At 50.7% G+C, this 26,417-nt stretch overlaps 1 protein-coding gene across 5 annotated transcripts in view; it reads left to right on the top strand.

The window, feature by feature from the left end:
* The window catches only part of LOC140386477 (rho GTPase-activating protein 32-like), a 310,038-nt gene that overhangs the window by 35,704 nt on the left and 247,917 nt on the right, over nt 1-26,417 (top strand). Inside the window, exon 1 of one of the 5 annotated variants that reach the window (XM_072468853.1) lies at nt 9,803-10,640. The exons of 3 other annotated variants lie outside the window; for them this stretch is intronic. In XM_072468853.1, coding sequence (XP_072324954.1) covers nt 10,635-10,640 — 6 coding nt within the window. In that variant the 5' untranslated portion in view covers nt 9,803-10,634. Of the gene's footprint in view, nt 1-9,802; nt 10,641-21,797; nt 21,946-26,417 lie in introns of those variants that run through there. One more of the 5 variants, XM_072468851.1, reaches the window with a different exon arrangement.

Below are 26,417 nucleotides of genomic sequence, written 5' to 3'. Positions count from 1 at the left end.
TGAGAATGTGTGTGTTCGAGTGTGAGTGTGTGTGTGAGAGTGTATGAGTGTGTGAGTGAGTGTGAGAATGTGTGTGTGAGAATGTATGTGAGAATGTGGGTGAGTGAGTGTGGGTGTGTGTGAGAGTTTGTGTGAGAGTTTGTGTGGGTGAGTGTGTGTGTGAGAATGTGTGTGAGAATGTGTGTGTGAGTGAGTGTGTGAGAATGTGTGAGTGAGTGTGAGAATGCATGAGTGTGTATGAGAATGTGTGAGAGTGTGTGAGAATGTGTATGAGTGAGTGTGTGAGAATATGTGAGTGAGTGTGTGTGCGAGTGAGTGAATGTGAGTGAGTGTGTGCATGAGTGAGTGTGTGAGTGAATGAGTAAATATCTCTGAGAATGTGTGTGTGAGTGAGTGTGTGAGTGTGTGTGAGAATGTTTGTAACTGAGTGTGAGCGAATGTGTATGAGTGTGTGAGAATGTGTGTGAGTGAATGTGTGTGTGAGTGAGTGTGTCTGAGAATGTGTGTGAGTGAGTGTGTGAGAATGTGTGAGTGAGTGTGAGAATGCATGAGTGTGTATGAGAATGTGTGTGCGAATGTGTGAGAGTGTACATGAGAATGTGTGTGAGTGAGTGTGTGAGATTGTGTGTGTGAGAATGTGTATGAGTGAGTGAGTGTGTGAGAATGTGTATGAGTGAGTGAGTGTGAGAATGTGTGTGAGTGTGTGTGAGAATGTTTGTAACTGAGTGTGTGTGAGCGAATGTGTTTGAGTGCGTGAGAATGTGTGTGAGTGACTCAGTGTGTGAGTGAATGTATGTGTGATTGAGTGTGTGTGTGAGAGTTTGTATGAGTGAGTGCATGTGTGAGAATGTCTGTGTGAGAAAGTGTGAGAGTCTGTGTGTGAGTGAGTGTCTGTGAGTGAGTGTGTGAGTGTGTGTGAGAGTGTGTGAGTGAGTCAGTGTGTGAGAGAGTGTGTGAGTGAGTGTGTGAGTGAGTGTGTGTGAGAGTGTGTGAGTGAGTGTGTGTGAGAGTGTGTGTGAGAGTGAGTGTGTGAGAGGGTGTGTGTGAGAGTGTGTGTTGCGAATGTGTGTGCAAGAGAGTGTGTGTATGATTGTATGTGTGAGTGAGTTTGTGTGTGAGAGAGTGTGTGAGTGCGTGAGAGTGTGTGTGAGAGAGTGTGTGTGAGTGAGTGTGTCTGAGAGTGTGTGAGAGAATGTGTGTGTGAGTGTGAGAGTGTGTGTGAGAATGTGTGTGAGAGAGTGTGTGTGAGAGAGTGTGTGTGTGAGAGAGTATGTGTGAGAGTGTGTGAGTGAATGTGTGTGAGTGTGTGAGAGTGTTTGTGAGAGTGTGTGTGAGTGTGTGGGATAATGTGTGATGTGTGTGAGAGAGAATGTGTGAGAGTGTGTGTCTGTGAGTGTGAGTGAGACTGTGTGTGAGTGAGTGTGTGTGAGTGAGTATGAGTGTGTGAAAATGTCTGTGTGTGAGTGAGTGAATTCATGTGTGTGAGAGTGTGTATGTGAGTGAGTTTCTGAGTGAGTGAGTGTGTGTGAGAGAGTGGATGTGTGAGAATGTGTGTGAAAGAGTGTGTGTGAGAGTGAGTGTGCGAGAGTGTGTGTGAGAATGTGTGCGAGAGAGTGTGTGTGAGAATGTGTGTGAGAGAGTGTGTGTGAGAATGTGTGTGAGAGAGTGTGTGTGGGAGGGTGTTTGAGAGAGTGTGTGAGTGAGTGTGTGTGTGAGAATGAGTGTGTGTGATAGTGTGTGAGTGAATGTGTGTGAGTGCATGAGCGTGAGTGTGTGAGAGTGTGTGAGAGAGTGTGTGTGAGAGCGTGGGAGTGTGTTTCAGAGAGAGTGTGTGTGAGAGTGAGTGTGTGAGAGAGTGTGTGTGAGAGTGTGTGTTGCGAATGTGTGTGCAAGAGAGTGTGTGTATGATTGTATGTGTGAGTGAGTTTGTGTGTGAGAGAGTGTGTGTGTGTGAGTGTGTGAGAGTGTGTGTGAGAGAGTGTGTGTGTGAGTGAGTGTGTCTGAGAGTGTGTGAGAGAATGTGTGTGTGAGTGTGAGAGTGTGTGTGAGAATGTGTGTGAGAGAGTGTGTGTGTGAGAGAGTGTGTGTGTGAGAGAGTATGTGTGAGAGTGTGTGAGTGAATGTGTGTGAGTGTGTGAGAGTGTGTGTGAGAGTGTGTGTGTGAGTGTGTGGGATAATGTGTGATGTGTGTGAGAGAGAATGTGTGAGAGTGTGTGTCTGTGAGTGTGAGTGAGACTGTGTGTGAGTGAGTATGTGTGAGTGAGTATGAGTGTGTGAAAATGTCTGTGTGTGAGTGAGTGAATTCGTGTGTGTGTGCGTGTGAGAGAGTGTGTATGTGAGTGAGTTTCTGAGTGAGTGAGTGTGTGTGAGAGAGTGGATGTGTGAGAATGTGTGTGAAAGAGTGTGTGTGAGAGTGAGTGTGCGAGAGTGTGTGTGAGAATGTGTGTGACTGAGTGTGTGAGAATGTGTGTGTGTGTGCGTGATAGTGTGTGCGTCAGTGTGTGAGTGTGTGTGAGAGAGAATGTGTGAGTAGTGTGTGTGTGTGAGAATCTGTGTGAGTGTGTATGTGAGAATGTGTGTGACTGAGTGAGAATGTGTGTGACTGAGTGTGTGAGAATGTGTGTGTGTGTGATAGTGTGTGAGTTAGTGTGTGTGAGAGAGAGTGGGTGAGTAGTGTGTGTGCGTGTGTGAGAATGTGTGTGACTGAATGTGTGAGATTGTGTTTGAGTGTGTGTGTGAGAATGTGTGAGTGTGTGTGAGTCAGTGTGTGAGTTAGTCTGTGTGTGAGTGTAGTGTGTGTGTGAGAGAATGTGTGTGTGTGAGAATGTGTGTGAGTGTGTGTGTGATAATGTGTGTAACTGAGTGTGTGAGAATGTGTTTGAGTGAGTGTGAGAATGTGTGTGAGTGAGTGTGTGAGCTGTGTGTGAGAGTTTGTGTGAGTGGGTGTGTGAGAATTTGTGTGACCGGGTGTGTGTGTGCGAGTTTGTGCGAGTGAATGTGTGTGTGAGAATGTGTGTAAGTGTGTGTGAGAATGTGTGTGTGTGAGAATTTCTGTGAGAAGGTGTGTGAGTGAGTGTGTGTGTGAGAGTTTTTGTGAGATAGTGTGTGTGTGAGAATGTGTGTGAGTGAGTGTGTGAGTGAGTGTGTGAGTGACTGAATGTGTGAGCATGTATGTGAGTGAGTGTGTGTGACTGAGTGTGAGAATGTGTGTGAGAATGTGTGTGTGTGTGCGTGATAGTGTGTGCGTCAGTGTGTGAGTAAGTGTGTGTGAGAGAGAATGTGTGAGTAGTGTGTGTGTGAGAATGTGTGTGAGTGTGTATGTGAGAATGTGTGTGACTGAGTGTCTGAGAATGTGTGTGACTGAGTGTGTGAGAATGTGTGTGAGTGTGTGTGTGATAGTGTGTGTGAGAGAGAGTGGGTGAGTAGTGTGTGTGCGTGTGTGAGAATGTGTGTGACTGAATGTGTGAGATTGTGTTTGAGTGAGTGTGTGAGAATGTGTGTGAGTGAGTGTGAGTGAGCTGTGTGTGAGAGCTTGTGTGTGTGAGTGTGTGGGGGAATTTGTGTGATCGGGTGTGTGGATGCGGGTTTGTGTGAGTCAGTGTGTGTGTGAGAATGTGTGAGTGAGTGTGTGTGAGAATGTGTGTGTGTGAGAATTTGTATGTTAGAATGTGTGTGAGTTAGTGTGAGTGTGTGTGTGAGAAGGTGTATGAGTGAGTGTGAGTTTGTGTGAGTGTGTGTGTGAGAATGTGCTTGAGTGAGTGTGTGTGTGTGAATGTGTGTGTGAGTGAGTGTGAGAATGTGAGTGAGTGTGTATGAGAAATCTGTGTGAGTGAGTGTGTGAGAATGTGTGTGAGTGTGTATGAGAATGTGAGTGAGTGTATGAGAATGTGAGTGTGTATGTGAGAATGTGTGTGGGAGTGAATGTGTGAGAATGTGAGTGAGTGTGTATGAGAAATCTGTGTGAGTGTGTATGGGAGAATGTGTGTGAGTGAGTGTGTCTGTGAGATTGTGTGTGAGTGAGTGTGTGTGACAATGTGTATGAGTGAGTGAGTGTGTGAGAATGTGTATGAGTGAGTGAGTGTGTGAGAATGTGTGAGTGAGTGTGTGTGTGAGAATGTGCGAGTGAGTGAGTGAATGAGTGAGTGTGTGAGTGAGTGCGTGTGTGGGAATGTTTGTAAGTGAGTGTGTGTGAAAGAATGTGTGAGTGTGAGAATGTGTGTGAGTGAGTGTGTGTGAGTGTGCGTGCGAGAGTGTGTGCGAACGTGTGTGTGTGAGTGTGTGTGAGAAAGTGTGTGTGAGTGTGTGTGAGTCAGTGTGTGAGTTAGTCTGTGTGTGAGTGTAGTGTGTGTGTGAGAGAATGTGTGTGTGTGAGAATGTGTGTGAGTGTGTGTGTGATAATGTGTGTGACTGAGTGTGTGAGAATGTGTTTGAGTGAGTGTGTGAGAATGTGCGTGAGTGAGTGTGTGAGCTGTGTGTGAGAGTTTGTGTGAGTGGGTGTGTGAGAATTTGTGTGACCGGGTGTGTGTGTGCGAGTTTGTGCGAGTGAATGTGTGTGTGAGAATGTGTGTGTGTGAGAATTTCTGTGAGAATGTGTGAGAAGGTGTGTGAGTGAGTGTGTGTGTGAGAGTTTGTGTGAGTGAGTGTGTGTGTGAGAATGTGTGTGAGTGAGTGTGTGAGTGAGTGTGAGTGACTGAGTGTGTGAGCATGTATGTGAGTGAGTGTGTGTGACTGAGTGTGAGAATGTGTGTGTGTGTGCGTGATAGTGTGTGCGTCAGTGTGTGAGTAAGTGTGTGTGAGAGAGAATGTGTGAGTAGTGTGTGTGTGAGAATGTGTGTATGTGAGAATGTGTGTGACTGAGTGTCTGAGAATGTGTGTGACTGAGTGTGTGAGAATGTGTGTGAGTGTGTGTGTGATAGTGTGTGAGTTAGTGTGTGTGAGAGAGAGTGGGTGAGTAGTGTGTGTGCGTGTGTGAGAATGTGTGTGACTGAATGTGTGAGATTGTGTTTGAGTGAGTGCGTGAGAATGTGTGTGAGTGAGTGTGAGTGAGCTGTGTGTGAGAGCTTGTGTGTGTGAGTGTGTGGGGGAATTTGTGTGATCGGGTGTGTGGATGCGGGTTTGTGTGAGTCAGTGTGTGTGTGAGAATGTGTGAGTGAGTGTGTGTGAGAATGTGTGTGTGTGAGAATTTCTGTGAGAATGTGTGAGAAGGTGTGTGAGTGAGTGTGTGTGTGAGAGTTTGTGTGAGCGAGTGTGTGTGTGAGAATGTGTGTGAGTGAGTGTGTGAGTGAGTGTGAGTGACTGAGTGTGTGAGCATGTATGTGAGTGAGTGTGTGTGACTGAGTGAGAATGTGTGTGTGTGTGCGTGATAGTGTGTGCGTCAGTGTGTGAGTAAGTGTGTGTGAGAGAGAATGTTCGAGTAGTGTGTGTGTGAGAATGTGTGTGTGAGAATGTGTGTGACTGAGTGTCTGAGAATGTGTGTGACTGAGTGTGTGAGAATGTGTGTGAGTGTGTGTGTGATAGTGTGTGAGTTAGTGTGTGTGAGAGAGAGTGGGTGAGTAGTGTGTGTGCGTGTGTGAGAATGTGTGTGACTGAATGTGTGAGATTGTGTTTGAGTGAGTGCGTGAGAATGTGTGTGAGTGAGTGTGAGTGAGCTGTGTGTGAGAGCTTGTGTGTGTGAGTGTGTGGGGGAATTTGTGTGATCGGGTGTGTGGATGCGGGTTTGTGTGAGTCAGTGTGTGTGTGAGAATGTGTGAGTGAGTGTGTGTGAGAATGTGTGTGTGTGAGAATTTGTATGTTAGAATGTGTGTGAGTTAGTGTGAGTGTGTGTGTGAGAAGGTGTATGAGTGAGTGTGAGTTTGTGTGAGTGAGTGTGTGTGTGAGAATGTGCTTGAGTGAGTGTGTGTGTGAGAATGTGTGTGTGAGTGAGTGTGTGAGAATGTGAGTGAGTGTGTATGAGAAATCTGTGTGAGTGAGTGTGAGAATGTGTGTGAGTGTGTATGAGAATGTGAGTGAGTGTGTGAGAATGTGAGTGTGTATGTGAGAATGTGTGTGTGAGTGAATGAGTGAGAATGTGAGTGAGTGTATGAGAAATCTGTGTGAGTGTGTATGGGAGAATATGTGTGAGTGAGTGTGTCTGTGAGATTGTGTGTGTGAGTGAGTGTGTGTGACAATGTGTATGAGTGAGTGAGTGTGTGAGAATGTGTATGAGTGAGTGAGTGTGTGAGAATGTGTGAGTGAGTGTGTGTGTAAGAATGCGAGTGAGTGAGTGAATGAGTGAGTGTGTGAGTGAGTGCGTGTGTGGGAATGTTTGTAAGTGAGTGTGTGTGAAAGAATGCGTGAGTGTGAGAATGTGTGTGAGTGAGCGTGTGAGTGTGCGTGCGAGAGTGTGTGTGCGAACGTGTGTGTGAGTGTGTGTGAGAAAGTGTGTGTGTGAGTGTGTGTGAGTCAGTGTGTGAGTTAGTCTGTGTGTGAGTGTAGTGTGTGTGAGAGAATGTGTGTGTGTGAGAATGTGTGTGAGTGTGTGTGTGATAATGTGTGTGACTGAGTGTGTGCGAATGTGTTTGAGTGAGTGTGTGAGAATGTGTGTGAGTGAGTGTGTGAGCTGTGTGTGAGAGTTTGTGTGAGTGGGTGTGTGAGAATTTGTGTGACCGGGTGTGTGTGTGCGAGTTTGTGCGAGTGAATGTGTGTGTGAGAATGTGTGTAAGTGTGTGTGAGAATGTGTGTGTGTGAGAATTTCTGCGAGAATGTGTGAGAAGGTGTGTGAGTGAGTGTGTGTGTGAGAGTTTGTGTGAGTGAGTGTGTGTGTGAGAATGTGTGTGAGTGAGTGTGTGAGTGACTGAGTGTGTGAGCATGTATGTGAGTGAGTGTGTATGACTGAGTGTGAGAATGTATGAGTGAGTGAGTGTGTGAGCATGTGTGAGTGAGTGTGAGAATGTGTGACTGAGAATGTGTGTGAGTGAGTGTGTGTGAAGAGTGTGTGTGTGAGAATGTGTGTGAGCGAGTGCGTGAGAGTCAGTGTGTGCGAGTGTGTGTGTGAGAACGTGTGTGTGAGAGAGAGAGTGTGTGGGTGAGAGTGAATGTGAGAGTGAGTGAGTGTGTGTGTGAGTGTGTGTGTGAGTGAATGAGTGTGTGAGTGTGATTGAGCGTGAGTGTGAGAGTATGTGAGTGTGAGAGTGTGTGTGAGAGTGTGCGTGAGTGTACGTGTGAGGGTGTGTGAGTGTGTCAGTGAGTGTGCGAGTCTGTGTGTGAGTGTGTGTGTGAGAGAGTTTGTGTGACTGTGTGAGAATGTGTGTGAGTGTGTGAGAATGTGTGTGAGTGAGTGTGAGAATGTGTGTGAGTGTGTGAGAATGTGTGAGTGAGTGTGAGAATGTGTGTGAGTGAGTATGTGAGAATGTGTGTGACTGAGTTTGTGAGAATGTGTGTGAGAATGTGTGTGAGTGTGAGAATGCGTGTGAGTGAATGTGTGAGAATGCGTGTGACTGAGTGTGAGAATGTGTGTGAGTGAGTATGTGAGAATGTGTGTGACTGAGTTTGTGAGAATGTGTGTGAGTGTGAGAATGCGTGTGAGTGAATGTGTGAGAATGCGTGTGACTGAGTGTGAGAATGTGTGTGAGTGAGTATGTGAGAATGTGTGTGACTGAGTGTGTGAGAATGTGTGTGAGTGTGTGCGTGATAGTGTGTGCGTCAGTGTGTGAGTAAGTGTGTGTGAGAGAGAATGTGAGTAGTGTGTGTGAGTGTGTGTGTGAGTGTGTATGTGAGAATGTGTGTGACTGAGTGGCTGAGAATGTGTGTGACTGTGTGTGAGAATGTTTGTGAGTGTGTGTGTGATAGTGTGTGAGTTAGTGTGTGTGAGAGAGAGTGCGTGAGTAGTGTGTGTGTGTGAGAATGTGTGTGACCGAGTGTGTGAGATTGTGTTTGAGTGAGTGTGTGAGAGAGTGTGTGTGGGCTGTGTGTGAGAGTTTGTGTGTGTGAGTGAGTGGGGGAATTTGTGTGACCGGGTGTGTGGATGCGGGTTTGTGTGAGTCAGTGTGTGTGTGAGAATGTGTGAGTGAGTGTGTTTGAGAATGTGTGTGTGTGAGAATTTGTATGTTAGAATGTGTGTGAGTTAGTGTGAGTGTGTGAGCTAGTGTGAGTGTGTGTGAGTCTGTGTGTGAGAAGGTGTATGAGTGAGTGTGAGTTTGTGTGAGTGAATGTGTGTGAGAATGTGTGTGAGAATGTGTGTGTGAGTGAGTGTGTGAGAATGTGAGTGAGTGTGTATGAGAAATCTGTGTGAGTGTGTGTGTGAGAATGTGTCAGTTGAGTGTGTGAGAATGTGTGTGAGTGTGTATGAGAATGTGTGTGAGTGAGTGTGTGAGAATGTGAGTGTGTATGTGAGAATGTTTGTGTGAGTGAGAATGTGAGTGAGTATGTATGAGAATGTTGTGTGAGTGTGTATGGGAGAATGTGTGTGAGTGAGTGTGTCTGTGAGATTGTGTGTGTGAGTGAGTGAGTGTGTGAGAATGTGTGAGTGAGTCTGTGTGTGTGAGTGAGTGTGTCAGTGAGTGTGTGTGAGTGCGTGCAAGAGTGTGTGTGTGCGAACGTGTGTGTGAGTGTGAGAATGTGTGTGAGTGTGTGTGAGAATGTGTGTGAGAGTGTGTGTGAGTCAGTGTGTGTGAGTGTAGTGTGTGTGTGTGTGTGAGAGAATGTGTGTGAGAATGTGTGTGACTGAGTGTGAGAATGTGTTTGAGTGAGTGTGTGAGAATGTGTGTGTGTGAGCTGTGTGAGAGAGTTTGTGTGAGTGGGTGTGTGAGAATTTGTGTGACCGGGTGTGTGTGTGTGTGTGCGAGTGAATGTGTGTGTGAGAATGTGTGTAAGTGTGTGTGAGAATGTGTGTGTGAGAATGTGTGTAAGTGTGTGTGAGAATGTGTGTGTGTGAGAATTTCTGTGTGAGAATGTGTGTGAGTGAGTGTGAGTGTACGTGAGTGAGTGTGAGTGTATGTGAGTCCATGTGTGAGGTGTGTGAGTGAGTGTGTGTGTGAGAGTTTGTGTGAGTGAGTGTGTGTATGAGTGAGTGTGTGAGAATGTGTGTGAGTATGTGTGAGAGTTTTTGTGTGAGAATGTGTGTGTGAGTGAATGTGTGAGAATGTGAGTGAGTGTGGGAATGTGTGTGAGTGTGAATGAGAATGTGTGAGAATGTGAGTGTGTATGTGAGAATGTGTGTGAGGGAGTGTGTGTGAGATTGTGTGTGTGAGTGAGTGTGAGAATGTGTATGAGTGTGTGAGAATGTGTATGAGTGAGTGAGTGTGAGAATATGTGAGTGAGTGTGTGTGTGAGAATGTGAGTGAGTGAATGTGTGAGTGAGTGTGTGTGAGAATGTTTGTAAGTGGGTGTGTGTGAAAGAATGTGTGTGTGTGAGAATGTGTGTGAGCGAGTGTCTGTGAGTGAGTGTGTGTGTGAGAGTTTGTGTGAGTGAGTGTGTGTCAGAATGTGTATGTGAGAAAGTGTGTGTGAGGGAGTGTGTGAGTGTGTGTGTGTGAGTGAGTATGTGTGTGTGTGCGTGTGAGAATGTGTGTGTGAGAGTGTGTGTGAGTGAGTGTGTGAGAGTGTGAGTGACTGTGTCAGAGTGTGTGAGTGTCTGCGTGTGAGTGTGTGAGCGAGTGTGTGTGTGAGAGAGTGAGTGAGTTTGTTTGTGAGTGAGTGTGCCTGTGAATGTGAGTGTGTGAGAGAGCGTGTGAGCGAGTGTGTGTGAGAGAGCGTGTGAGCGAATGTGTGTGTGAGAGTGTGTGAGTGAGTGTGTGTGAGAGCGAGTGCTGTCTTTGTGTTGAATATTGATGCCATTTCCTGTGCATTGAGCCGGTTATCAATGACTGATCGCTTTCCTCTCGGCCTCAGTTCTGCCTCGTTCACACGGGGAGGGATTATCTTTCTTCGCAGCTCGGCTCCGAGCTTTGGAAAGAAGAAGCTCTCCTCCCGCCCTGGAGGGATTGGAGTGGGAAGCGAGGGGGCAAGGGAGGAGGGGGTGGGGTGGCGTGTTTGCTGGTGCTGCTACATTCTCTGTCTGTCTCCCATTCACAATGGCTTTTGTCTGAGGGCAGAGTGGGGGATTCCATTCTGTGTATGTGTGCAGGGGAGCTGGATAGGCGGGAGAGGGCAGACAGACAGACAGACTGCTGAGGTACCCTCACTGTCGCTGCGGTGGGCTGGCATTGGCTCAATCCAAGGCAAGAGGAGTGGAGGCTGCGAGAGGAGCAGAGAGGCCAGCCAGCTCTTTGCCCCGCTCCCCCTCTCCCTCCCTCCCGACAGACGGAGACCAAGCATTGAAAGCGGAAAAGGGTAGACTTTCCGTCTGAATCCTCCTGTGAGACTCTTGGTCACCGAGCTGAGAATAGACGGGGCGAGAAGGTGAGGGGGTGGGCTGCAGAGAATTAAACCGATCGTCGCCCCCTACGCCTGTACAGTGTCCGTTCATCACTGCGAGGTGTGAGATCAGAGCGGGCTGAACACATTCCCCAGACCGGAGATTGGATGTCACGGGGCACCGTGCGAGGGGGATAAACAGGCAGGGCAGAGTTCCGCTGTCATCCCGCCATACCCGTGGGTGCCATGTCGCTGCTACCCAACATCCGCTAAAGCTTCTGGCATCGGCTCCTCTCTTCCTGATGGTGGTGAGTGTTCTGTCTTTTCAATACTCTCTCTCTCCATCTCTCTCCTCCTCTCCCTCCCTCACTCTCTCAGTCTCGGTGTCTCTCTCTCGCTCTGTATCTCCCTCTCCCACCCTACTCCCTCACCATCTCGGTCTCCCTGTTTCTCTCTCTCACTGTCTTTGTCTTTCCCTCTGTCTCGCCATCTCCATCGCTCTCTGTTTGCCTTTCTCTCTCCTTCCATCTCTTTCTCTCTCCGTCTATCTCTCTCTCTCTGTGACTCTCTGTCTTTCTATTTCTTTCTTTGAATCTCTTTCTCTATCTATCTGTGTGGCTCTCTCTGTCTCTGTGACTCTGTCTCTCTGTCACTCCCTCTCTGTGTCTCTGTCTATCTGTCTGTCTCTGTCTATCTGTGTGTGTCTCTCTCTCTGGTCCTCTCTATCTCTGTGCCTGTCTATCTGTCTCTCTCTATCTGTTGCTCTCTCTCTCTCCATCTCTCTCTATCTGTCTCTCTCTGTCTATTTGTGTGGCTCTCTCTCTCTGGCCCTTTCTATCTCTGTGTCTCTGTCTGTCTGTCTATCTCTTTATCTGTCGCTCTCTCTCTCTATCTGTGTATGTGTCTCCCTCTCTGGCCCTTTCGCTCTCTGTATCTCTGTGTCTCTCTCTCTGTCTGTCTCTCTCTCTCTTTCTGTCACTCTCCCTACCTGTGTGTGTGTCTCTCTCTCTGACTCTCTCACTCTCTATCTCTGTGTGTGTCTCTCTCTGTCCCTCTCTATCTGTCGCTCTCTCTATCTGTATGTGTCTCTCTCTTTGGCCCTCTCGCTCTCTGTCTGTCTGTCTCTATCTGTCTATCTCGGTGTCTCTCACTATCTGTCTCTCTGTGAGGCTCTCTCTCTGTGGCCCTCTTGCTCTCTCTGTCTCTGCATCTGTCTGTCTCTATCTGTCTATCTCTTGTCTCGCTGTCTGTCTGTCTCTATCTGTCTATCTGTGTCTCTCTCTATCTGTCTCTCTGTGTGTGTCTCTCTCTCTGGCCCTGTCGCTCTCTCTATCTCTGTGTCTCTCTGTCTGTCTGTCTCTGTGTCTCTCTCTATCTGTCTCTGTGTGTGTGTGTCTCTCTCTGGCCCTGTCGCTCTCTTTGTCTCTCTGTCTGTCTGTCTCTGTGTCTCTCTCTACCTGTCTCTCTATGTGGCTCCCCCCTCTCTCTGGCCCTGTCCCGGGTGAGCTGGGCTTGAGGACGAGTCGCACTCACACCGCCCTCTGACCCACTCTGAGGGCCAGTCATTCACAGGACAACCTCCGCATACCATCCCGTGTCCCGCTGCAGCCTTTCCGTGTCCCAGGCGGGATCACAATGCACATTCCAGTCACTCAGGCTCTTCGAACCGCGGCTCTGGGACCAGCCCCTGCTGGTCCTCCCTTCCACCTCCTCACTGTGACCGGGGTCACGCTGGGGAGATGCCCCTTGGTAAAGCAGCTGGTTACCGTCCTCAGATCTGGAGGCTTGTTGGACGCTAACTGAGATGTATTTCCGATTGTCTGAATATTTCTTCATTCTGGGAGACAGGACTTGGTCTGTGACTGAGGACAGAGTGACCCCCACCCCCGGTCAGTCCACCAGCCACCGCCTCAGTGTGTCGTTTCATTCCCCCAGCTCCTCCCACCCCCTCAACACGTCCCAAAGCCCCTCAGCTAACCCAGCACTTTGGGCACAGCAAGATCCCACAGACAGCAATGTGAAAAAGACCCAGGCCATCCGATTTTTCAGGAATGTTCTTTGAAGAATGAATATTGGGTCTCAGGACACAGGGCAGAACGCTGGCACCCTTCCCTCGACAATGCGGCACCCCCCAGTACGACCCTCTGACACAGCAGCACTCCCTCAGCACTGACCCTCTGACAGTGCAGCACTCCCTCAGTGCTGACCCTCTGACAGTGCAGCACTCCCTCAGTACTGACCCTCTGACAGTGCAGCACTCCCCCAGTACTGACCCTCTGACTGTGCAGCACTCCCCCAGTACTGACCCTCTGACAGTGCAGCACTCCCCAGTACTGATTCTCTGACAGTGCAGCACTCCCCCAGTACTGACCCTCTGACAGTGCAGCACTCCCTCAACACTTACCGTCCGACAGTGCAGCACTCCCTCAGTACTGACACTCTGACAGTACCGCGCTCCCTCCGTACTGACCCTCTCACAGTGCAGCACTCCCTCAATACTGACCCTCTGACCGTGCAGCACTCCCTCTGTACTGACCCTCTGACAGTGCAGCTCTGACAGTGCAGCACTCCTTCACTGCTGACCCTCTGACAGTGCAGCACTCCCCCAGTACAAACCCTCCGACAGTGCAGCACTCCCTCAGTACTGATCTTCCGATAGTATGGCATTCCCTCAGTACTGACCCTCCGACAGTGGAAGCACCCCCTCAGTACTGACCCTCCGATAATGCGGCACTTCTTCAGTACTGACCCTCTCACAGTGCAGCACTCCCTCAATACTGACCCTCTGACCGTGCAGCACTCCCTCAGTATTGACCCTCTGACAGTACCGCGCTCCCTCCGTACTGACCCGCTCACAGTGCAGCACTCCCTCAATACTGACCCTCTGACCGTGCAGCACTCCCTCAGTATTTACCCTCTGACAGAGCAGCACTCCCTCAGTACTGACCCTCTGACAGAGCAGCACTCCCTCAGTACTGACCCTCTGACAGTGCAGCACTCCCCCAGTACTGAGCCTCCGACAGAGCAGCACTCCCTCAGTACTGACTTTCTGACAGTGCAGCACCCCCTCAGTACTGACCCTCTGACAGAGCAGCACTCCCCAAGTCCTGACCCTCGATAGTGCAGCACTCCCTCAGCACTGACCCTACGACAGTGCAGCACTCCCTCAGTATTGACCCTCTGACAGAGCAGCACTCCCTCAGTACTGACCCTCTTGACAGAGCAGCACTCCCTCAGTACTGACTCTCTGACAGTGCAGCAGCCCCCCAGTCCTGACCCTCTGACAGTGCAGCACTCCCCCAGTACTGACCCTCTGACAGTGCAGCACTCCCTCAGTACTGACCCTCTGACAGTGCAGCACTCCCTCAGTACTGACCCTCAGACAGTGCAGCACTTCCTCAGTAGTGACCCTCCGACAGTTCAGCACTCCCTCAGTACTGACCCTCTGACAGAGCAGCACTCCCTCAGTACTGACCCCCTGACAGTGCAGCACTCCCCCAGTACAAACCCTCCGACAGTGCAGCACTCCCTCAGTACTGATCTTCCGATAGTATGGCATTCCCTCAGTACTGACCCTCCAACAGTGGAAGCACCCCCTCAGTACTGACCCTCCGATAATGCGGCACTTCTTCAGTACTGACCCTCTCACAGTGCAGCACTCCCTCAATACTGACCCTCTGACCGTGCAGCACTCCCTCAGTATTGACCCTCTGACAGTACCGCGCTCCCTCCGTACTGACCCGCTCACAGTGCAGCACTCCCTCAATACTGACCCTCTGACCGTGCAGCACTCCCTCAGTATTTACCCTCTGACAGAGCAGCACTCCCTCAGTACTGACCCTCTGACAGAGCAGCACTCCCTCAGTACTGACCCTCTGACAGTTCAGCACTCCCTCAGTACTGACCCTCTGACAGAGCAGCACTCCCTCAGTACTGACCCTCTGACAGTGCAGCACTTCCTCAGTACTGACCCTCTGACAGAGCAGCACTCCCCAAGTCCTGTCCCTCGACAGTGCAGCATTCCCTCAGCACTGACCCTCCGACAGTGCAGCACTCCCTCAGTACTGACCCTCTGACAGTGCAGCACTTCCCCAGTACTGACACTCTGTCAGTGCAGCACTCCCCCAGTACTGACCATCCGACAGTGCAGCACTCCCTCAGCACTGACCCTACGACAGTGCAGCACTCCCTCAGTATTGACCCTCTGACAGTGCAGCACTCCCTCAGTACTGACCCTCTGACAGAGCAGCACTCCCCAAGTCCTGACCCTCGACAGTGCAGCATTCCCTCAGCACTGACCCTCTGACAGTGCAGCACTCCCTCAGTACTGACTCTCTGACAGTGCAGCAGTCCCCCAGTACTGACCCTCTGACAGTGCAGCACTCCCCCAGTACTGACCATCCGACAGTGCAGCACTCCCTCAGTACTGATCCTCCGACAGTATGGCACTCGCTCAGTACTGACCCTCCGACAGTGCAGCACTCCCTCAGTACTGATTCTCCCACAGTGCAGCAATCCCTCAGTAATGACCCTCCGACAGTGTGGCACTCCCTCCGTACTGTCCCTCCGATAGTGCGGCGCTCCTTCAGTACTGACCTTCTGTGCGGCTCTCCCTCAGTACTGACCCTCTGACAGTGCAACACTCCCTCAGTAGTGACCCTCCGACAGTTCAGCACTCCCTCAGTACTGACCTTCTGACAGAGCAGCACTCCCTCAGTACTGACCCTCTGACAGTGCAGCACTCCCTCAGTACTGACCCTCTGACAGTGCAGCACTTCCCCAGTACTGACCCTCTCTCAGTGCAGCACTCCCCCAGTACTGACCATCCGACAGTGCAGCACTCCCTCAGTACTGATCCTCCGACAGTATGGCACTCGCTCAGTACTGACCCTCCGACAGTGCAGCACTCCCTCAGTACTGATTCTCCTACAGTGCAGCAATCCCTCAGTAATGACCCTCCGACAGTGTGGCGCTCCCTCCGTACTGTCCCTCCGATAGTGCCGCGCTCCTTCAGTACTGACCTTCTGTCCGGCTCTCCCTCAGTACTGACCCTCTTTTTTGTGGCAGTCCCTCAGTATTGACCCTTCAACAGTGCAGCACTGCCTCAGTACTGACCCTCTTGACAGTGTAGCACCCTGTCAGTACTGACCCTCCAACCGAACAGCACTCCCACAGTACTGACCGAAGGACAGTGCAGCACTCCCTCAGTACTGACCCATGGCAGTGCAGCAGTCCCTCTGTCTTGTCCCTCTGACAGTACAGCTCTCCCTCAGTACTGACCCTCCGACAGTACAGCGTTACCTCAGTACTTATCCTCCGGCAGTGCCCCCTCAGTACAGTCTCTTTGACAGTCCAGCACTCAGCCCTGACCCTCTGACAGTGCAGCACACCCTCAGTACTGACTCTCCTCTGTCTGTCTTTGTCTCGCTCTTATCACTGGTTTCTCTCTCTGTCTCTCAGGCTCTGTGTCTATCTCACTCTCCACCTCTCTTTGTCTCTCTCTCTGTCTCTCTCTCAGTCTATCCCTCTCTCCACTTCTCTCTCTCGGGCAAGATGGACACATGGAATTGTGATATCGTAGCCATCACGGAGACGTGGTTGAGGGAGGAGCAGGATTGCTAGTTCAGCATCCTGGGGCATAGAATCTTCAGGTGAGTAAGAGGAGGAGGTAAAAGAGGTGGAGGGATTACATTATTAGTCAAAGAGTTAGTTACTGCGGTGAGGAGAGATGATGTCTTGGAGGGGGCATCAAATGAAGCTTTGTGGGTAGAGCTCAGGAATAAAAAAGGGACAGCCACATTGTTCAGTGTTTATTATAGACCCCAGATAGCGGCAAATTGAGGAGCAAATATGTGCAAAATTCACAGAGGTGTGTAAAAATAATAATAGGGTAATTATATTAGGTGATTTCAACTTTCTAAACATTAATTGGGGGTAGTCATCGTGCTAAGGTCTTGGATGGAATGGAGTTCTTAAAATGTATACAGGAGAATCTTTTAGCTCAATATGTAGAGGATCCAACAAGGGACAATGCGGTGCTGGACCTAATTCTGGGGAATGAAGCCAGACAGGTAGTTGATGTGTTGGTGGGGGAGCATTTTGGTGATAGCGACCACAACATGGTACAATTTAATATTGTTATGGAGAAAGAAATAGACAAGTTCAAAAAAATTGGGAGGAGTGGATATTAGTAAAATAAGGCACGCTCTGGCCAAGGTTGCCTTCCCCGTGCTGGTCCCCGTGTAACATTGCGGAGCCCTACGGGGCCGGCGCGGAGGAACATAGGCCTCCCACGGAATAAGACCACGGGCCTGGCCAACGTGGAGGCCCACCCGGAGTCGGATCCCCCCTCCCCCACACCAGGACAGCCCCCGCAGCATGAACGCCCAGTTCCCGCCGAGTAGGACCACAAGCGAAGAGCCCCAGCTGAACTTGGCCGAATTTGGCGGGCATTCGGCACGTTGAGCACTGCGAATTGCGGAGGGGGGGCCGCATTGAGCGGTGGAGAATTGGCGGACCGGCGTTGGAGCAGCGTCGCGTGATTCGCGCCCTCCCCCCCCCCCCCCCCCGCCCGGCGATTCTCCGACCCGGCGCGGGGTCGGCGAATCCTGCCCAGTAAGTTTGCAGATGACACAAAGATTGGCCGGGTGGTTAACAGTGAGAATGAGTGTCTTGGTTTACACGAATATATAGATAGGATGGTCAAATGGCAGAAAAGTGGCAGATGGAATTTAACCCTGAAAAGTGTGAGGTGGTACACTTTGGGAAGGTGTAATTTGACGAGGAAGCATTTAATGAATGGCCTGACACTGGAGGGAGCAGCTGTTTCCCTTATTTGATGGGTCAGATTTGAGGGGACACAAGTTCTTTTTAAAAAAAAATATATTCATTAAAGTTTTTTAACACAATTTTTCTCCCTTACAAACAATAACCCCCCCCCCTCGTAACAAAAAAAAACGAGAAATCGCGCAGAGCAAGATATATACATGGCAAAATGATATATTTACAGAGCTTTGTACACTGGCTCTCACCCGTGCGTGCCAGTTTCCCCAACCCTTCATGTTATCTCTTGCTCATCCACCCACCCATGCAGTCCCCCCTTTCCCCCACCGCTCCCAAGACGTCCCCCCCCCCCCCAAGGTTGCTGCTGCTGCTGACCGACCTTCCTCTAACGCTCCGCGAGATAGTCTAGGAACGGTTGCCACCACCTGTAGAACCCCTGCACAGACCCTCTCAAGGCGAACTTAATCCTCTCCAACTTTATGAACCCAGCCATATCATTTATCCAGGCTGGGGGGCTTCACCTCCTTCCACATTAGCAAGATCCTTCGCCGGACTACTAGGGATGCAAAGGCCAAAATGCCGGCCACTTTCGCCTCCTGCACTCCCGGTTCGTCCACTACTCCAAATATTGCTAGCCCCCAGCTTGGCTTGACCCGGACTTTCACCACCTGAGATATTGCTCCCGCCACTCCTCTCCAGAACCCCTCCAGTGCCGGACATGACCAAAACATATGGACATGGTTCGCCGGGCTCCCTGAGCACCTTCCACATCTGTCCTCTACCCCAAAGAACCTACTCAACCTCGCCCCCGTCAAGTGCGCTCTGTGGACCACCTTAAATTGTATCAGGCTGAGCCTGGCACACGAGGAGGAGGAATTAACCCTACCTAGGGCATCAGCCCACAGACCTTCCTCGATCTCCTCCCCCAGCTCCTCCTCCCATTTACCCTTCAACTCTTCTACCAGCGCTTCCCCCTCTTCTTTCAACTCCTGATGTATTTCCGACCCCTTGCCCTCCCCGACCCATACACCCGAGATCACCCTATCTTGAACTTCTTGTGCCGGGAGCAACGGGAATTCCCTCACCTGTCGCCTCACAAAAGCCCTCACCTACATATATCTGAAGGCATTTCCCGGGGGTAACTCGAACTTCTCCTCCAGTGCCCCTAGGCTCGCAAACGTCCCGTCGCTAAACAGGTCCCCCATTCTTCCGATGCCAGCTCTGGAACCCCCCGTCCATCTTCCCCGGGACAAACCGGTGGTTACCCCTGATCGGGGACCACACCGATGCTCCCATTGCACCCCGGTGCCATCTCCACTGGCCCCAGATCCATAGCGTTGCCGCCACCACCGGGCTCGTGGTATACTTTGTCGGCGAGAGCGGCAGCGGTGCCATCACCAACGCCCCCAGGCTCGTTCCTTGACAGGACGCCATCTCCATCCTCTTCCATGCCGCCCCCTCTCCCTCCATAACCCACTTGCGGATCATCGCCACATTTGCTGCCCAGTAGTAGCTCCCCAGGTTTGGCAGCGCCAACCCTCCTCGGTCCCTACTGCGTTCCAGGAACCCTCTCCTTACTCTCAGGGTCTTATTCACCCACACAAACCCCATAATACTCCTGCCTACTCTCTTAAAAAAGGCCTTAGTGATCACGATGGGAAGGCACTGAAACACAAACAGAAACCTCGGAAGGACCACCATTTTGACCGACTGCACTCTACCCGCCAGCGAGAGCGGTAACATGTCCCATCTTTTGAAATCCTCCTCCATTTGCTCCACCAACCTCGTCAGATTCAGTTTATGTAGGGTCCCCCAACTCCTGGCTATCTGGATCCCCAGATACCAAAAGCTCCCCTCCGCCCTCCTCAGCGGTAGGTCCCCTATCCCTCTTTCTTGGTCCCCCGCCTGTAATACAAAGAGCTCACTCTTCCCTACATTGAGCTTATAGCCCGAAAACTCCCCAAACTCCCTTAGAGTCTGCATAACCTCCACCATCCCCTCCATTGGATCCGCCACGTACAGCAACAGGTCATCCGCATATAGCGACACCCAATGCCCTTTTCCCCCTCGGACCACCCCCCTCCATTTATTAGACTCCCTCAATGACATGGCCAATGGTTCGATCGCCAATGCGAACAACAGGGGGGGCAGGGGGCACCCCTGCCTCGTCCCTCGGTACAGTCGAAAGTACTCCGACCTCCGCCGGTTCATCACTACACTCGCCATCGGGGCTCTGTAAAGGAGCTTAACCCAATTGATAAACTCTACCCCGAACCCAAACCTACGCAGCACCTCCCAGAGGTACTCCCACTCTACTTGGTCAAAGGCCTTCTCCGCGTCCATAGCTGCCACTATCTCCGCCTCTCCCTCCTCCGATGGCATCATTATCACGTTTAAGAGCCGCTGCACATTGGTGTTTAGTTGCCTGCCCTTTACAAATCCCGTCTGGTCCTCGTGGATTACCCCCGGGACACAGTCATCGATCCTCGTGGCCAGCACTTTTGCCAGCAACTTTGCATCCACATTGAGGAGTGAGATCGGCCTGTACGATCCACATTGCAGTGGGTCCTTGTCCCACTTTAGGATTTAAGAAATTGTCGCTTCCGACATTGTCGGGGGCAGGGTCCCCTCCTCTCTTGCCTCATTAAAGGTCCTCACCAGTAGCGGGGCCAACAGGTCTGCGTACTTCCTGTAGAACTCCACCGGGAATCCGTCCGGTCCCGGGGCCTTCCCCGCCTGCATGCTCCCCAAACCCTTGCTCAGCTCCTCCAACCCAATTGGTGCCCCCAAACCAGCCACCTCTTGCTCCTCCACCCTCGGGAATCTCAGCTGATCTAGGAATCGTCTCATCCCCTCTTCCCCCGCTGGGGGCTGGGATCTGTACAGCTCTTCATAAAAGGCCTTGAATACCTCGTTTATTTTCATCGCACTCCGAACCGTGGCTCCCCTTCCATCTTTGACTCCCCCTATTTCCCTCGCTGCCATCGTCTTACGGAGCTGGTGTGCCAGCATCCGACTAGCCTTTTCCCCATACTTGTAGGTCGCCCCCTGCGCTTTCCTTCACTGTGCCTCCGCCTTCCCTGTGGTCAACAGGTCAAACTCCGTCTGGAGCCGTCGTCTTTCCCCAAGTAATCTTTCCTCCGGGGCCTCTACGTATCTCCTGTCCACTCTCAAAATCTCCCCCACTAACCTCTCCCTTTCCATACCCTCTGTCTTCTCCCTATGAGCCCTAATGGAAATTCGCTCTCCCCTGATCACCGCCTTCAACGCCTCCCATACCACCCCCACCCGCACCTCCCCGTTGTTGTTGGCCTCCAAGTACCTTTCGATACACCCCCCTCACCTTCCCACACACCACCTCGTCCGCCAGCAGTCCCACATCCAGCCGCCACAACGGGGATTGGTCCCTCTCCTCTCCCAGCTCCAGTTCCACCCAGTGCGGGGCATGGTCCGAAACGGCTATAGCCGAATACTCCGTCCCCTCCACCCTCGGGATGAGCGCCTTACCCAGAACAAAGAAATCTATCCGGGAGTAGGCTTTGTGTACATGGGAGAAGAAAGAAAATTCCCTGGTTTGCGGCCTCGCAAACCGCCATGGGTCCACTCCCCCCATCTGATCCATAAACCCCCTAAGTACCTTGGCCGCCACCGGCCTCTTTCCAGTCCTTGATTTGGAGCGGTCCAGTGCTGGATCCAACACTGTATTGAAGTCCCCTCCCATTATCAGGCCTCCTATCTCCAGGTCCGGAATGCGCCCCAACATGCGCTTCATGAATCCTGCATCAGCCCAGTTCGGGGGGGGGGGGGACACAGGTTCAAGGTGAAGGGCAGGAGGTTTGAGGGGTAGTTGAGGAAAAACCTTTATACCCAAAGTGTGGTGATGGTCTGGAATGCACTGCCTGGTAGGGTGCTAGAGGCTGATTGCTTCACATCCTTTAAAAAGTACCTGGATGAGCACTTGGCACATCATAACATTCAAGGCAATGGGCCAAGTGTTGGCAAATGGGATAAAGTAGATAGGTCAGGTGTTTTTCATGCACCAGTGCAGACTTGATGGGCTGAAGGGCCTCTTCTCCACTGTATTATTCTGTGATTCTCTGTCTCTCTACACCTTTCTTTCTCTGTCTCTCTCATTCCACTTCTCTCTGTCTCTCTCCACCTTCTCTCACGCTCTCCACCTCTCTCTCTTTCATCCACCTCTCTCTCTTTGTCTTTCTCTCTCTCCACGTCTCTCGGTCTCTCTCCACTTCTCTCTATCCACCTCTGTCTCTCTCTCTCCCTCTGTGTGCATCTCTCTGTCTCTCTCCCTTTCTGTCTCTCTCTGTGTGTCTCTCTGCCTCTCTTTCTCTGCCTGCATGGCTGTGTTGCTTTCTCTCTCTCTGTGTCTCCCTCTCCTGTGTGTGCCTCTCTCTCTCTCTGTCTCTCTGTTAGCCTCTCTGTCTCTCTCTCTCTGTCTATCTCTGTCTCATTACCTGTCCCTATTTTCTCCTTTGCTGACCTAGGTCAGATTTTGCCTTATTCTCTTTGCTGTGAAATGCCTTGGGGAGATTTTTGTATGATAACGGTGCTGGATGAATGGGAGCGAATGTAGGTCAGTGAGCACAGCGATGAGGTGTTAATGGGTCTGGGTGACGCTGGTGAGGGGCGGACACAGATCCGCGTCTGAATGCTGAGTTGATGAATCACAGAGTGGGCTCTGAAATGTGCTGTGGCCATCACCCAAACGGTGGGATTATTTGTGAATCCATCATGGGCTGTTCCCAATCTCGTGCAGACGTCTCGCACCGCAGTGGCCTAGTTTCCAATCACTGCATTTACCGGGACACCAGGGTGAGCCACTTGTCACACACAGCAGCATGGTGTGCTGTCCCTTGAGGATGTTTCTCAGTCCCTCCCTCTGCCAGTGTCCCTCCCCAATCTCTGTCTTTGCCGATGTACCTCTCTGTCATCCCTCTCTTTTTTCTCTTTCTCTGCCTCTCTGCCTTTTTCTCTCTGTCATTCCCCCTCTCCCTGTCAATCTTTCTCTTTGTCTGTCTCTCTCTGTCTCCGTCACTCTCTCTGTCGCTCCCTCTCTCTCTGTCTGTCTCTCCCTCCCTGTCACTCCCTCTTTCTGTCACTCTCTCTCTCCATGTCACTCTTTCTCTTTGCCTGTCGCTCTCAGTTTCCAACACTCTCTCTCTTTATCTCTCTCTCTCTGTCACTCCCTCTCTCTCGGTTACTCTCGTTCTCACTCCCTCTCTCCCTGTCATTCCCTATCTCTGTGTCACTCTGTCTCTCTCTGTTACTCTCTTTCTCTCTCACTCTCTCTGTCTCTCTCTCTATGCCACTCTCTCTCTGTCACTCCCTCTCTCTCGGTCACTCTCTCTCTTACTCCCTCTCGCCCTGTCACTCCTATCTCTGTGTCACTCTGTCTCTCTCTGTCACTCTCTCTCTCTGTCACTCATTCTTTTTGTCTGACCCTCTCTATCTCCGTCACTCTCTCTTTCTCTCTCTCTCTCTGTCACTCCCTCTCTCTCGGTCCCCCCTTTTCCCTGTCCCTCCCACTCTCCCTGTCACTCCCTCTCTCTCCCATCCATTGACTCTATCTACACCTCCTGGTGCCTTGGGAAAGCGAGCAGCATAATCAAAGACCCCTCCCACCCGGCTCACTCACTCTTCCATGGGGCATGAGGTACAAAAGTCTGAGGACACGCAAGAATAGATTCAAAAACAGCTTCTTCTCCGCTGTTACCAGACTCCTAAACGACCCTTTTATGGACTGACCTGATTAATACTACACTCCTGTATGCTTCACCCGATGCCGCTGTCTATGTATTTACACTGTGTACCTTGTGTTGCCCTATTATGTATTTTATTTTCATGTACTAAATGATCTGTTCGAGCTGCTCGCAGAAAAATATTTTTCACTGTACCTCGGTACACGTGACAATAAACAAATACAACCCTTTTGTGTCTCTCTCTCCCTCTCTCCCTCTCTGTCACTCCCTCTCTGTCACTCTCTCTCCCTGTCACTCACTCTCTATCACGCTGCCTCTCTCTTTGTCACTCCCTCTCTCTCTGTCACTCCCTCGCTCTCTGTGACACTCTCTCCTTGCCACTCCCTCACTCTCTGTCACTCTCACTCTCTCTGACACTCCCTCTGTCATTCGCTCCCTTTCTCTCTGCCTCTTTCTCTCTCTCTGTCATTGGCTCTCTCTCTCTGTCTCTTGTATCTGTCTCTATTTATAACTTGTTGCCTCTCTGTCTCGATCACGCTCTCCCTTAGTGTATCTCTCTCTGTCTCAGTCTCTCCCTGTGACACAGTCTCTCTATCTATCTGCCTCTATCTATAGCTTTTTACCTCTCTCTCTCTGACCCTCTCTATCTCGATCACTCTCTCCCTCCCTGACTCTTGCTTTCTCTCATTCTCCACCTCTCTCCCTGTCCCCTCCCCAGTCAGTATAAACGCTTGTGAAATTAGGACACAGAATGTCACATTCTGCTCCATGATTTGAAGCCAGTTTCTACCACACAAACCTGCGATGGTTATTGTCACAGCTTGGCCGTTGCCATGGCAATAGTGGAGCCTCAACATTAAACAAAGGCTTCATTCACTTGCTGTTTAAAATGGAGGTGGAAGGTGACAGTGTTAACAGCGTAACACAAACCGACCCAATTAGGTACAGAGCTCGCTACACTGTCCCCATCAGTTCCAAGACAAGTGGAGCACGGGGTTAGATACAGAGTAAAGCTCGCTCTACACTGTCCCCATCAAACACTCCCAGGACAGGTACAGCACGGGGTTAGATACAGAGTAAAGCTCCCTCTACAGTGTCCCCATCAAACACTCACAGGACAGGGACAGCATGGGGTTAGATACAGAGTAAAGCTCGCTCTATACTGTCCCCATCAAACACTGCTAGGACAGGGACAGCATGGGGTTAGATACAGAATAAACCTCCCTCTAACTATCCCCATCAAACACTCCCAGGACAGGTTCAGCACGGGGTTAGATACAGAGTAAAGCTCCCTCTACACTGTCCCCATCAAACACTCCCAGGACAGCAACAGCACAGGGTTAGATACCGAGTAATGCTCCCTCTACACTGTCCGTATCAAACACTCCCAGGACAGGTACAGCAGGGGGTTAGATACAGAGTGAGGCTCCCTCTACACTGTCCCCATTAAACACTCCCAGGACAGGTACATCATGAGGTTAGATACGGAGTAAAGCTCCCCCACACTGTCCCCATCAAACACTCTCAGGACAGGTACAGCTCAGGGTTAGATACAGAGTAAATCTCCCTCTACACTTCCCCATCAAATACTCCCAGCACAGGTACAGCACGGGGTTAGATACAGAGTAAATCTCCCTCTACACTTCCCCATCAAATACTCCCAGCACAGGTACAGCACGGGGTTAGATACAGAGTAAATCTCCCTCTACACTTCCCCTTCAAACACTCCCAGCACAGGTACAGCTCAGGGTTAGATACAGAGTAAATCTCCTTCTACACTTCCCCATCAAATAATCCCAGCACAGGCACAGCACGGGGTTAGATACAGAGTAAAGCTCCCTCTACACTGTCCCCATCAAACACTCCCAGGACAGGTACAGCACAGGGTTAGATACCAAGTAATGCTCCCTCTACGCTGTCCGTATCAAACACTCCCAGAACAGGTACAGCAGGGGGTTAGATACAGAGTGAGGCTCCCTCTACACTGTCCCCATTAAACACTTCCAGGACAGGTACATCATGAGGTTAGATACAGAGTAAAGCTCCCCCACACTGTCCCCATCAAACACTCTCAGGACAGGTACAGCTCAGGGTTAGATACGGAGTAAATCTCCCTCTACACTTCCCCATCAAATACTCCCAGCACAGGTACAGCACGGGGTTAGATACAGAGTAAATCTCCCTCTACACTTCCCCATCAAATACTCCCAGGACAGGTACAACATGGAGTTAGATACAGAGTAAAACCCCTTTTACACTGTGAGTGTGCATGGGCGTGACTTTGTGTGAGGGATTGTGAGTGAGTGTGAGTGAGAATGAGTGAATGTGAGTGTGTGAATGAGTGTGTGTGAGTTTCCCTGCAGTCTCCCATCCCCAGCCCTCCTATCATAGCCAGATGATTGCGTGAGTGAGTGTGAGGGAATGTGTTTGAGTGAGTGAATGTCAGTGAGCGTGAGTGAATGTGAGAGTAAGTGATAGTGTGCGTGAATGAGTGAGAATGTGGGGAGGCAGTGGCACAGTGGTATTGTCACTAGACTTATAATCAGAGACCCAGGGTAATGCTCCGAGGTGCTGGATTCCAATCCCGCCATGGCAGATGCAGAATTTGAATTCAATAAAAATCTGGAATTAAAAGTATAATAGTGAACATGAAACCATTGTTGATAGTTGTAAAAACCCATCTGGTTCACTCATGTCATTTAGTGAAGTAAATCTGCCACCCTTACCTGGACAGGCCTGGTGACTCCAGACCCACAGCAATAATAATAATCTTTAATGTAGGCTTACATTAACAATGAAGTTACTGTGAAAAGCCCCTAGTCGCCACATTCCAGCGCCTGTTCAGGCACACGGAGGGAGAATTCATAATGTCCAAATTACCTAACAAGCACATCTTTCGGGACTTGTGGTAGGAAACCGGAGCACCCGGAGGAAACCCACGTAGACACAGGGAGAATGTGCAGACTCCGCACAGACAGTGACCCAAGCCGGGAATCGAACCTGGGACCCTGGTGCTGTGAAGCAACAGTGCTAACCACTGTGCTACGGTGCCACACGTTTAATGTGGTTGACTCTGAATTGCCCTCAAGAAGGCAATCAATGCCCAGCCCAGCCAGCAACGCCCACATTCCATGGAGGAATAAAGAGTATGAATGAATGTGAATGCGTGAGTGAGTGAGTAAGTGAGATTTTGCCCGGTCACCCACCACAGCTCTCCTCTCACAGTCAGATGAATAATGGGGGATCCATTGAGTGGGTGAGTGAGTGAGTGCGAGTGAGATTTCCCCCGGTCTCCCACCCCCTGCTGTCCTCTGTCAATCTGGTGAACAATCTGGTCAGAATGGAGAGCAGGTTCTCAGAGAACGACACCTGCTGGGCACTGACAGCTCGCCCTGGGCCTCGGGAGGGGGGGGGGGGGGGGGGTCAGCCAAGACTTCACAATGCGACCGCCTGTACATAGTTACTTAGCAACGGGAGGCCGGCTCTACGACAGGCCACGCAGAATGTGTGCTGCCTAGAGTGAAGATGGCGATTCACTATCCCCCAGAACTGAGAGGCGATAATGAACAACTGGGTTGACTGATT

Source organism: Scyliorhinus torazame, chromosome 12 (assembly GCF_047496885.1).
Source record: "Scyliorhinus torazame isolate Kashiwa2021f chromosome 12, sScyTor2.1, whole genome shotgun sequence".
In the NCBI taxonomy this organism is placed as follows: domain Eukaryota; kingdom Metazoa; phylum Chordata; class Chondrichthyes; order Carcharhiniformes; family Scyliorhinidae; genus Scyliorhinus; species Scyliorhinus torazame.
Note: the sequence above shows the minus strand (reverse complement) of the source record. Positions and strands in the feature narration are given on the sequence as shown.